Source organism: Coloeus monedula (genome assembly GCF_965178545.1).
Source record: "Coloeus monedula genome assembly, chromosome: Z".
Lineage (NCBI taxonomy): Eukaryota > Metazoa > Chordata > Aves > Passeriformes > Corvidae > Coloeus > Coloeus monedula.
Genome location: NC_138822.1, coordinates 60,692,439 through 60,705,694, shown reverse-complemented (window position 1 = coordinate 60,705,694; position 13,256 = coordinate 60,692,439). Strand labels below are relative to the sequence as shown.

The 13,256-nt window shown below is 42.9% G+C and overlaps 1 protein-coding gene across 1 annotated transcript in view; it reads right to left on the bottom strand.

Moving 5' to 3' along the window:
* Nucleotides 1-12,406, bottom strand: part of LOC309585296 (3'-5' RNA helicase YTHDC2-like) — a gene marked incomplete at its 3' end in the record, with an annotated part of 28,707 nt that extends 16,301 nt beyond the window's left edge. Inside the window, exons 1-10 of the mRNA XM_082301944.1 lie at nucleotides 12,346-12,406; nucleotides 11,416-11,506; nucleotides 10,858-11,054; nucleotides 9,049-9,248; nucleotides 8,274-8,440; nucleotides 5,718-5,820; nucleotides 4,355-4,511; nucleotides 2,086-2,193; nucleotides 841-989; nucleotides 327-462 (exon numbers count right to left, since the gene is read on the bottom strand). Of these exons, the coding sequence (XP_082158070.1) occupies nucleotides 327-462; nucleotides 841-989; nucleotides 2,086-2,193; nucleotides 4,355-4,511; nucleotides 5,718-5,820; nucleotides 8,274-8,440; nucleotides 9,049-9,248; nucleotides 10,858-11,054; nucleotides 11,416-11,506; nucleotides 12,346-12,394 (1,357 nt within the window). The 5' untranslated portion in view covers nucleotides 12,395-12,406. The remainder of the gene's footprint in view (nucleotides 1-326; nucleotides 463-840; nucleotides 990-2,085; nucleotides 2,194-4,354; nucleotides 4,512-5,717; nucleotides 5,821-8,273; nucleotides 8,441-9,048; nucleotides 9,249-10,857; nucleotides 11,055-11,415; nucleotides 11,507-12,345) is intronic.
* Between the last annotated feature and the right edge of the window lie 850 nt (nucleotides 12,407-13,256).

The following is a 13,256-nucleotide window of genomic DNA, read 5'->3' as shown; positions in this document are numbered from 1 at the left end:
CCAATAGAAATGTTTTTTGTTTTTTTTTTCAAAATATTCTACAAATACTGCTTTCAAATTCCAGCCCAAAGAGAATTTGTTTCCTCACTCATCTCTGCAGTCAGTTCATGGGAATCCCACATTGTTTTAGAAGCACACTTCTGCCAATACTTCAAAACAACAACAATGAACTAAACAACTCATTAATTCTGCTAGCCCTATTCATTTTTTCAGTAGGCATCAGAATGCAAAAGTAACAACATTTGAAACTGAAGATGAAAGTAGCCATAGAAATTTAAATAAATTTGTGGTTGCTTTTTTGTTATGTAATAACATACAAAACTTACCACTGACATTTTCAGTTAAAATTAGATGGAACACCTGAGCAAAGGAATCAATATCTTTATGCAACCAGATGTCAGACAGACAGGAATCCATTTCTTTTACTATCCACGGTTCAAGGCAATTCACATCTTTTTCAGTCTGATGAGAAAAAACAACACTGAAAGATGAATCTCTTCCAAGAGGTGTCTTTATTCTCACACATTACCCACAAAGAATTTGAACAGCTCGTTTTCCCAGCAGCAATCAGAAATCCACCACTCAGGCATCAGTTAAAGCACTGACTGTGTCCTATGCAAGGACTCACACAGGGGCAGTCGAGCCATTTGATCTGAGGAAAAGCTGCGTACCACCACCGTAACCGAAAAGCCCACTTCAGCCAGAGCAGCTTGTCCTAGTAAAGCGACCCTTAAAACGCGTTAATACCTGAGAGCCTACGGCGCTTCAGGTAACACACTTTAAACGGCTAGTAATGGAACACAAATATAAACTTCTCTTGCAACAAAAGGAAAAACTTACCAGTTGATTAAATACTGTGTCACCACCATCATCCAACCGACTGTACTCTTCATTTGCCCTTGGAACTGATTTTTGTCTCCGACATGCCAGTTTGTTGGTGTTTTCTTGAGCGGAACACCACTCAGCAAGAGTGGTTTTCTGTTTCTCTTCTAGAATGCAAAGTATGTCCCAAGAAATTTTTAGAGTCATCCTTATTATCCATTGTTTTCTATTAAAAAATAATTACAGCAGCTCAAAGTTTTACCTATTCAGCTTCATTTAATCTAGAATGCTGCTACAGTCCAACATAAATGATGTGTTTAAGGGTACCCAAAGGGCACCACTGCAAACAAGTGCTGTGAGAACCAGGTAAACCCCACCATTTTGGTGTTTAACCCCCTAAGCCTCCATTATTCCAAATTACTGCAGTCAAAGGAGCTTCCTAAGGAATTACCTTCTACACAATCTCAGCCCAGATCTTTCTCCAGAAGTGGAATTCTGGAGACAAGTCATACAGCCCCTGCACGTAACAACTCATTTTTGTATGCAAGTGGAAGAAACAGTAGAAGACACCAGCGTCTTAACTGAGCTTTTCTATCCACAGGGATCAGAGCTGAGCACTGGGATAAACATCCAGTTAGGACTGTATGTTATAGTTTGGGGTTTGCCTTTTTTTTAAATTTTCTTTAAATGATCATTAGGATCATTACTTTCAGTTGCCAGAAAAACTGCTGAAGTAATAGCTACTTAATCAACTGAAAACCAATTATATTTAGTTTAAGAGTGTGAATGCTTATTAAAAAATACATCCATGTCTGAAGAATGCAGTGAAAAATGCTAATAGGAACAACTTGTACATTTTATGCAAGATGTACAAAATCCTGCCTCCTTTAATAGCTGCACTTGAATTTGCACCCAAAGGTACAGAGCATCCTCTGCTCCTGTAGTTTTCATGTGGGTAGAGCCCCCAATTATATGTAATTTTACACCATAATAATCAGAAAAAATAAGACATTTATCAACTGAAAGTAAAAAGAATGCAACCACTGAATCAAAGTGAATTTTCTTCTTTAATTGCATGAACTTCCATGAACATTACATTTCAGTAATGCCAATGCTGAGAGCTTAAAGACACTTGCTGTCATCTAATCACGTCTCATTTCATCTCCTGACTTTGGAATTTTAACGAAAATCATCCTGTTAATCATTTGTTCAATCAAGCAATGCTTCTCATTGCCAACCCTTACGATTAACTAGGTCACCAACCTTGCTGCTTCTCTTTTTTGTACTTTACCATCCCTTCGTTTGTATACCCAGTGCTTCGCAAAATGTCCTCCAGAAACATCTCTTTAACTTCAAAAGGTCTTCCTTGGACTGAAAGGACAAAAATTCCATCAAAGACGAGATATTCCCCAGCTTCACTTACAGCATTATTTTTCAAAAAAAATTATCTTCACTGGAGTTCATTTTTCTTAAAATTGTACAAAACAAAACATTTCCAAAGTCAAATGCTATCTTGTTTCTCATTAACCTCTTCAATTATATCAGCTGTTATAGCAAGAGATGCTCGTAAGATTCAGAGTTGTTAGCGGCGATTTTTTAAAACGAGAAGAAGAAAACAGCCATTTTTGTTTAGGGTTACAAACAAGAACTCACCACGTAAGCCTGCCACCTGGAGTAAAAACGCAATTATTTAACAAGCAATTAATACAGCTTTGTGCAAGACTCCACAAGGAGACAGTACATCTTTGTGTTGAACTACTTTCTTTCATGAGAAGTACGTGAGGAGATAAGACTTTTCTCAGCGTCCTCAACTGATTCAGCAAAGCTGGGCTTTTCTTTACTGAATACTTCTGGACAGATGAGACATCCCAGTGGTCTTTACCTCCTAATAATTTATCCTTACTTCTTTTTCAACATGACTCTTTTCTAGACCTTATCTGTGAACATTAAAGGATGCTTTTCGCATGAAGAATTCAAATCCTGACATTCTGATTTCTGGTCCCTTAAGATGACTTTAGATCACTCAGGATTTTCCTTCAGAAAAGAACCATCTACAGTTCACGTACTTCGAGAAGCTGTCATAGAGGAAGCCTTCCAACACCCATCACGAACTCTGTGTACTACAGCAACCCACAACTACAAAATGTTGGTTTCTGCGGTCAGGATTTTGTCAGCCACATTGCTGAAGGAGAAGCAAACCTTTTTCATTACATTAACAGACAGAAGTCTAAAGCCGCTTCTTTTAATTCTTAAATTCCCAAAAACAAAAAAGGAAAAAACATCTTTCCAATTGCTACTGGCCTGCTACACAACCAGCAGAACCACTGTGGTAAACTGGAGCGACTCTCAGCAGAATTTCCAAAACAAATACACTCATCTAAAAGAATAGGAAGCTGCAAGAAGAGTAAACTGGAAAGCCACACAACAATCACAGCTGAGGCTCTCCCTTGCAAAAAAAAAATTCAGAGAACATGAAATCACGTGTAATTTCCAGATTCCCGTCTCAAACAAGTTGCAAGCCTTATTTTACTAGGCAGAAGTTCAGAACTGGGAACTAGAAAGAAACACTTCTATCTGTAAAAAAACCAACGAGGTTTCCTTCTCACAAACATTTGCTAAAACAAACCAGTAACTGATTCCACCCATTTCCTAGAACTGTTGAGATTTTTAAAAAAACAGGCTGACATGCAGGGAGTCTACCTGATCGTCAAATAAAGCATTTCTCTTAAAAGCTACTGTTCAAAATACAATAAACTTGGACATCATTGTTGAAAAAAGAAGAGGACTGCGAGCTGCCAGAGGAGGTCACCCATGCAGAAAACCTGCAAGCCAGGAGGGTGGGAAAAAGAAAACAAGCCCACGCAACCCCCCCCATCTCCCACACATCTGTATTTTGCCTCTCCTAAAGATCAGTCAAATGAAATTAAAGCAGCAATAATGGGAACTTTTCTTTGCATCTCAAAGTCATCTAACTGCAGGTAACCGCGTCTGACCATAAACTAACAGAAACTGGATGTCTTTTCTGAGTATTTACCTAGAGGAACAGCTACTGATTTCCTTTAAAACAAAGAATCACGTGATTGAAGCATGAAACCAAACCTGCCTAGGCCTCCTGTATTTCTCAACTGAACAGGTACAGTTATCTGCGATTTATCCAGTAACAACCTTTATGAGATCTGAAGAATTAGAATCTGCTGCAATGCATTAACATGCATCACACCAGTGTAGCTCCTAAGTCCTGTACCAGCACGGAGGCAGCACTTCAATAACCTTTTCCTACTTCTTGAATTAAACGTGGAGAGGGCCAGGACATTCCTGCATTTACAGAACTCCCAGCGATAAAAACACTTCCCTCTGAAGCAGGTGCAAATAGTTAAGAAACAAGAAACCTGAAGACACAAAGAACAGGCACTGCTGTAATTCTCAGTGTATTCACCACCTGCCTTTACTCAGAGTAGTTTGCTACAGTTCACTGAAGCCTGTGAGTGTGGGGCAGGTATACTCAGATTTAAGAGTTAAGAGAAGTACTTACTGTGTATTACTGGGCAGCTTCCAAAATACCTAATAAAAAGATTCGCATCTAGAGCAGCACTAGAAATAATTAGTTTTAAATTATTCTGGTTTTGCAGCACATCTCTCAGTTTTATTAGCAAGAAGTCGCTGAACCTATCCCTCTCATGTACTTCATCCTGTAATAAAAGGAAAAAAACCAAGAGATAAACAAACATCACAGATGCAAGATCATAACTTCTGACAAATACAAACCTTTTTTTTAAAAAAATAAAATACATGATTTGGTGGTACATTACAGAGGCCTTAAAATGTGTAAATCTAGCTTAAGGTAAGGGGGTTTTTTTAAACTATCCACAAGCAAAAAAAAAGTTTCAAAAAGTTTTTATCAGAGCACAGCGCACTGCAATGCACAAGCCACACACACCTGAACGTCAGAGGCCAAAGTAAATGTCTGAAACCTCTCCTAATTTTGTATTGGAAGCCAAATGTCAAGAAAAGGTCACAAACCACAAATCCTACAAATCTTATTTTAATAAATTCTCACTTCACAAATGATGAGCATTTAAAGAAATGCATGACACCACATAATCAGAAAAAAAGACATTGCTTAGACAAGTCATACGCAAAGCCTGTAAATTAAGGACATAACTGGTTAATCATCTTTGTCATTCTTCTGTTTTGTTTTGTATTATGAATGAATGAAACAAGGACTCAAATACAAGGCTTGCAGGCTGACATCAGGAATTAATAGACCACTCTCATGCTTTTTTAACTCTGATAAACAGGTAGGCACCTAAACTTACCGTGACTTTTTTGTCTTCAGTAGTGGAGTACTTAAATTTTGCCATAAACATTCTGGTTCCCCTTACTTACGGAACTCCATAGTAATAGGAATATTAACACAATCATAAATGAACGCTCCTGAACAATGTGCTAGCAATTAGATTGCACGTTATCTTGAAAACACTGGGCAAACAAATGGACTGAAAACCTGGTATTGCTGAAACAAATACATGATAACAGAAATTCTGACACAATCATATCGAACCACATCTAAGCCTCCCTAAGGTTCTTCTGCCGACAGAGGAATTTCAGAAAAATTTACACTTCTGTCCTCCTCAACTCCTCCTGATTCCACACCTAATTATTGGCATGAACATAAAATAAGATGTTTTTCCAGGGAAAAACACAAACAAACACACAGAAAAGCACCAAAACCCACAAAACATGCATGCTACACTAAGGACTCAGAAAGCCTTTAAAGTCGATTCAGATTCCACCAAACAAAACCACCGAAAACGCCTCAGCAAATTTAAATAAAACAAACGAGGACCTCATTTTCCAATGAACAAGCAACACATGAAAGACCACAGGATGCTCACCACAATCACATGTGTCACAGTGGAGAGGGTGCTGTCTCCTGCTATCAGCGTGCGAAGGAGCATGTCATTAGTGCAGAATGTTACCAGTGTCTTTGGAGAAACCCTATGGAACAGAGCACAGAGACGACTCAGGGGTTTTGCACCACTTAAAGGCTGCTAGCAGCTTTCCATGGCTCAAAAATTAAAGCAGCTGCTGACCAGATGAGGCATTACAGTTCTCTCACCAAAGAACTCCTGCATACCACTTGTTTTCAAACTATGCCTATTCCCAGACATTTCCTAACAACTCTTAGTGCTTGCGCTCCTAACTTTGAACAATGGATTAATTGAAAACACCAGATTCAAATTTTAATAAGTAAGAAAGTTAAACAGAACCATGAGAAACAGTCATTCTCCCTGTCATTCCATTTACTAGAAAATCCCATGTGGAAAAACCAGGTTCCCATTCCTCAGCATATGCTTGGATATAGCCTTTGTATTTGCCTACACGTGGTGGGATGAGCCTGGCTGGATGCCAGGTGCCAACCCAAGCCACTCTATCCCTCCTCTCCTGAGCTGGGCAGGGGAGAGGAAGTACAATGGAAGACTCACAGGGTCAGGACCAGGATAAGGAGAACATGGGTCTCTCCTCATGGGCAACAGTCCTCCGTGAGCTTCTCCAGAATGAGTCCTTCCCAGGGGCTGCAGGTCTTCTTAAAAGGGACCTGCTCCAGCACAGGTCCCTTTCCACAGGGTGCAGTCCCTCAGGAACAGCCGGCTCCAGCGTGGGACCCCCACAGGGTCACAATCCTGACAGCAAACTGGGGGCTCTCTCCACAGGGCCACAGGCCCTGCCAAGAGCCTGCTCCAACATAGGCTTCCCAGAGGATCACAGCCTCTTTCAAGCACCCACCTGCTGCAACACGGAGTCCTGCACGGGCTGCAGGGGGATCCCCGCTGCACCATGCGCCTCCATGGGCTGCAGGAGCACAGCTGCCTCACCATGGGCTGCACTCCGGGCTGCTCTGGCACCTGGAGCACCTCCTCCCCTCCCGCACTGACCTTCCCATCTGCAGAACTGCTCCTCCCACATGAGCTCGCTGTTCTCCTTGGACTGCGGCCTCTGTTGTGCAGGTTTTTCTCCCCCATTCCCTGCTGTCCCAGAGGCACTACCACCATCACAGATGGGCTCAGCCTTGGCCAGAGGCAGGTCCGTCCTGGCTGGCACTGTCTCTGTCACACACGGGGAAGGCTTCTGGCATCTTCTCACAGAAAGCCGCCCCACAGCTCCCAAAGCCGTGTCACGCGAACCTAATACACTACAGCTGACTAAATCACAAAGCAATCAGCTGATCCTTTGGCTTTTCAGGAAGTCAAAATACTGAAGTGTAACTATTCTACACCTGGGGCAGAGTTAGCTGCCCCAGTAAAAACAGCAATTGTCACTACTTTCGCTGGTGCTGCCATCCCAAAGGAACCAAAAAGTTCCTTTGTACTGTCCTCCACAGCTCTTTCTGGAAGACCATTAAGACAACTTAAAAAATTAGACTTCTTTCTTACTATAAGCACCCCTAAACACCTCCACTCCAGATCTTTTCTGTGCACACCTGGAAATACTGTCATCTCTCCCTTTTAGTGTTTCTCCAGAGTAAATGCATTGATTCTTCTCAAGATGGATTTTCTTCCATTTTCATCTGACTTTGCTCTTCTTCTGCCAGCATAGTATCCAGTATTCCAAACATTAATAATTCAGCTTAGTTGTGATACATCTTCACTAGCTCTTCTAATCCCTTAATAGCCTCGTGAGCTTTCCCATGCACATTCCAATTCTTGTCTTGGCTTTGTTGTTCAAGCACATTCGTTTTCCTCAGCCGTGTGTTACCTTCGTTCATTCAAGCAACACAACCTTTTGCCACCTTCTGGTCACTCATATCCCAACCGTCGCCCCTTCCCTGAAATGTCTCTGGCTACACAGTGCAAAGATGTAAAAACCCATTCACATCCTGCTTCACAGACAAATTCATCAAGTGATTGAAAGCTCTACTTTGACGTCACTTCATGTTTTAAAAGCTGAAGCACAGTAAACTTAACCCAAACTGGACTGGTAAATAATGCTCGGCTTCATCAGTCACTTTCCAATTTTGTTGTTCTCCCTTTTATGACCCATACCAACTCACACTATAATACGTTTGTTACAGCATGCTGGTCTTCCTACCTACCTTCAAAGCTTGCAGAACTTTTGGATCCACACATGTTAAAAGTAGAGAGGGGAAAAAAAAAGAAGAGAGGAAAGTGTAGACTTGATCTGAAAATCAGACAAGGATTTACATGCACACATTCCCTAGAAGAAACCAATAGAAAGCACTTGAAATTCAGTTCAGTATGACAAGCTACTACATGAAACGGCAAAATACAGGAAGAAAGCTGTCCTTTTCACTCCTAAGTCTTCCTTACCTGCAATAACATACCCCACCTATGATTTATGGGGCTGCATCCCAAATAGACTGCAGTTTAAAGGTACACAAGATTCACGATACCAGCACAAGATCAACTGACACTTAGAAGCACCATTAGTACCTGCTTTCCAACCGGAGCTGGTAACCAATTGTCTGGCCAATCTTCTCTCTCCTTTCTGCTGCCACCCTTTCAGCCACAGCAACAGCTGCTAAACGTCTCGGCTGAGTGCAAAACACACGACAGGGAGCTCCGTTCTTGTAGCAGTCATCAAGGATAAACTGAGGGATCTGGAAAGAAGTGGTTCAAACTTACTTTTTGAGAAAGTCACAGCTTTCTTAGCACAGGGAAACAATTTAACTGCATCTCAGTATTACACGTTGCAACAGACTTTTCAATAGGATTATCACTGCAAATATACCTGAATGGGCATAAAATAAATTTCTAAGTATAACCTGTTGAGGGGTTTTTTTTAAAAAAGTTGAAGTGTCTCTCTCCTGCTTCAGAGAGCTCTACAGGAAAAAAAGCCCTGTAGATAATCTCTCATTTTAACACAAAAAATATATTACTCTGGGTACTAAGAACAGAACTAGCCTTAGAAGAAAAAGGGTTATACAAACATCACAGCTGCTTTCCCTTCAATATTTTGTAATATTTTAATGAAAAAATTATATCTATCAGAAAACTGTGAGGAACCATTTATGCTTTTAGTACCTATCTATCTGCTGGCTTAGTATTTCAAAAGCTAGAAAGTGAACTGGAACACAACATTTTCAATCATACAGGAAAAGAAAAGCCTTAAAATAGCATAGAAATATCCCTTACCACAAATATTACAAAATTGGCATTAGTTTAGTATAAATACTGTTATCTTTTTCATGTCATTGAGGAAACATACTTGAGTAGTTTTTCCCGATCCCGTCTCTCCTATAATCAAAACGATTTTATTGTCCTTTATTGTTTGGACAATTTCTTCCTGTTTTTCAAGAACTGGCAGTGATCGCCTGAAGGAATCGAACTCTGATTCCCCTCTTTTCACTGGGACCTGGGGGATACCGTCATTAAGTCGACCGCTTGTCTTGTTCAATTCTTTGTTTTCTGTGAAGAGAAATTAAGAATTTACTTATACAGACACAGAGGAAGGTCACCAAAACACTGCTCAAAAATTATACTTAACAATTAACCTTCCTGACTTTTTCTGCACCCCTGTGGGTAAAGTGACAAACCCAGCACACATTTAGAAGTCAGACTCATAGCAACACGTCCTGTTATGGTGCTTGAAATAGGCATTTTTCAGAACAGTTATTACTTTCATAGGTATTTCAAACACAACCGGACTCTCCCAGAGCATTGCTCCATGCCAAAAAAGCCCACAAAGAGCGAAAGGAGAAAGAGAAACTAAACCGGAGAAAACCAGCCTGGTGTATTTTGGTGGCCTTCGTATCTGTGTGCACGTTTCACATCTGCAGTTTCCCTAGAAATACACGCTCACCGAGTTCAACCTTTAAGCTATTCCATGCACTTGCCCCAAATCGTATTAATCCAAGTGCGCTGTATCAGGGGTCCTGGACCCACACAGCAGCGTGGTGTGTTAGAAAGCAGTGCGTAAGTAGCCAAAAAACGTGCACGTCTTCTGAGGGAGCTGCTTCAAACCCAGCACTGCAAATGCTACTCTCTAATTCCTTGATCGTTATCTTCCAGAAGAATGAAAAGCTTGCTGCAAACTCAATTATACATATTTAACGTGATTAACAGATTCACATGCTAAATTACAAGCTCTGTTATACCAAGACAAACACAGACTAAAAGATTAGGAGAACTAAAAATACATGCTTGAAAAGCAGAGAAAGATAAATGTTAGACTCTTCATTAGCTTACCCCTTACATTTCTAAGACATCGTGTTTCAGTACTTTTATTATAGCTGCCCTCTGTTCATTAAACAATCCTATTAAACAACTGAAACAATTGAAAAAAACAGCAAAGGAAGCACTTTAAGAACAGACACCACATATCAGAAATATTTAATTAAACAAGGCATATTGGCACAAGTGTTTCCCTTCGCTACAGCCACCTCTGCACACAGAAACACAGTACAGCTCTTCCACTCACAGCTGTTAAAGCAGTAATCTAGATAAAAGCGTTGCTTTCAAAAAACCCCCAACGTTTTATCAGATGTTTGTCTTCAGTGAACTCCTTCACATCCTAGAAATCAAGAAGTCTGGACAGTAGTGTCTTAAGGATCACATCTATTTTGTAGAGATCAAGAAACAAAAACTAAACTTCTTGCTTTGTCAAGTACGTGAATTTCTGTAAGCAGCACAGCCAACCTCATTCTTTCGTAAGGGTGCTCTCACACGGCATCACGGTAAGACCTGACTCTTCAATCCCACCTCATGGAACTTGTATGAAGCCACATTTCACAAATGTGCTTCCAAAAAGATTTGGCTGGAACTGGCTCAAAGATCCTAAATTAACTCAGCACAAGGTAGGCATCGCAATGTGCGTGATGTGACTGCCCAAGTTCCTCACAACACCAGTTATAAAAGACCTTGAAAGTAAAGAAAATTCATGCGTTTGTTTAAAGGTGTATGGTAGGGCAGGCAAGGGGACAGAACAGAAAGGGGTTTGTTTTGCACTCGGGTCGTACGTTGTTTTTTCAAGTGGTGTTGACGGACAAGTCCAAATCCGAAGACACGCTGAACATACCAGATTCAATAGCACGGGCACTTCCTCGCTCTGTCCTTGGCAAGAGTTCCGTGCGTTCCTTGTTTGTGACGGGAAAGCTCTGAATGAGGCTCCGAACGGTGTGTTTCGTACGGAGAGCCAAGTCGCAAGCCATGACTGCGTGTGTCAGTTCTGAGACATCCTTCTTCCTTACAGTCAGGTATCGATTTGCTCCTTTTCTGTCGGGGGGAAAAGAAAACATATCATAGGAATAAGTGACCTACTCTAGGTTAACTTTTATCTGTCAAAGTATGAGGTTCTATGCAAAACCTTTAAAAAAAAAGCAGAGATCATGGTGAGAAGCCTCTTTTATGGACACGTGAAACCCATGAAGTATAAAAGCAAGCCATCTCAAAAAGCATGCCACAAGTTCTTCCGAACAAACAAAGACACTTATTTCTATGCCCACTTTGACACTTTTTTCTCTAATACTATTCCTTGCAGCAGAGTCAGCTATGCTGGAAATATCAACCATGTTATCATTAGTCATGAAATTCCATTCATCTGCACCCAAAAAATGAAAATTGTACCCCAACTTACCCTTTGCTTTTAGACACCAGTCCAAGAGACTGACAGAGCCGGTGAACAAATGCTCTTTCAGTACTAGTGAAACTAGAAGGAAATTCCATCTCTAGAATGATAAATAATAGTAAAAAACCAGTAACAATGTAACAGGTATTCTTGACATGTTATCTTGGTGTTACAGAATCAAAGAATTGTTAGGATTGGAAGGGACCTCTGGAGATCACCCAGAGCAACCCCCTGCCAAGGCAGAGTCACCTGGAGCAGGTGACACAGGAACATGCCCAGGTGGGTTTGGGATGTCTCCAGAGGGAGAGACTCCACGTCCTCCCTGGGCAGCTGTTCCAGTTCTCTGCCACCCTCACGGCTAAAAGGGTCTTCCTCATGTTGAGGTGCAACTTCTTGGGTTTTAGTTTATGGCCACTGCTCCTTGTCCTGTCACCAAAAAGTCTGGCACCACACTCCTGGGACTCATCTTGGAGATATTTATAAGCATTCACATAAATACGTATACTTATACGTATTTATACTCAGTCTCCTCTAGGAGACTCAGGACCTCTAGGTCCAGGTCCCACATCTCTCCTCACAGAAGAGATGCTCCAGACCTCTCACCTCACCTCACCTCACCTCACCTCACCTCACCTCACCTCACCTCACCTCACCTCACCTCACCTCACCTCAACCTCACCTCACCTCACCTCACCTCACCTCACCTCACCTCACCTCACCTCACCTCATCTCATTTCATCTCATCTCGCCTGTGGCCTTTGCTGGACCCTGACCAGTAGCTCCCTGTCTCTGTGCTGAGGAGCCCAGAGCTGGACACAGCACCCCAGCTGTGCCTCACTAGGGCCGGGCAGAGGGGCAGGATCCCCTCCCTGACCCGCTGCCAGCGCCCTCCCGACACCCGCAGGGCCGCCCCGGGCCGGGCCGGGCCGCGCCGCGCACCCGCCTCGTCCCCGCTCCGGAACCGCTCCAGGGCGAGCTGCACCGCCATCTCCACCTCCTCGTCCACGCCGAGCTCCCTGAGGGCCTCGGCCCGGGCGCGCACCGCGGCGGCGGCAGCCGAGCCCCCCGCGGCCCCGCCGGGCTGCCGCCGCGCGACCCGCCTGTGTCGCGACATGGCCCCGACAGCGCCGCCACACGGCCCCGACAGCGCCGCGACACCGGCACGGATCGGCGGGCGCTGCTCCCGGGCCCGGGGGGCGACGCTGGCGGCGGGGCGGGGCCGGGCGTGCGTGGGGTCATCCACAGCCGGAATCGGCCCCGAACGGAAGGAAATCGGGTCTTTTCCCCCGTTCGGTGTTGAAGCCTGCCCATGTGCCGAGGCCTGTGCATGGCCGTGACCAAAAAGTGGCACTGGTACCCTGTCTGGTCATAAATTACGTGATCTAATTGAATGGCATTGAACGTAGGTGTGGCGAGGGTCATCTCGGCCCTCAGCCTCCTCACGTTGTACAGTGCTGCTCGCCCTCGATTTTGGATCGTCTTCTCCTGCTGTCCTTTGACTCCACGCTGAGGACATGAGATAGAAACGAAGCCCAAACCTCTTGGGCATGACACAGGGCTCGGTATTGAAGGCTGCTGCTTTAGAAACATCATTAAGTCAGAGGGAGAGTACTTTGAAGAAGAACAAACTACTCCTCAGTTGTGAACTGGAGAATTAAATAAATAGAAAATAAACACCCACTGTCTGATGTAGCTGGCTGAAAAATAGCTCTTAAGAGACCTCTACCAAAGCTGTGTACAAGGCTCACTTCAGCATAATTCTGCACTGAGAGGTCGCACTGGAGCTGAACAATCGATCTATTATAAGGTTATTCTAAGTTTTTTTTTTCAGTTTTTCAGTTCAGGTGTCT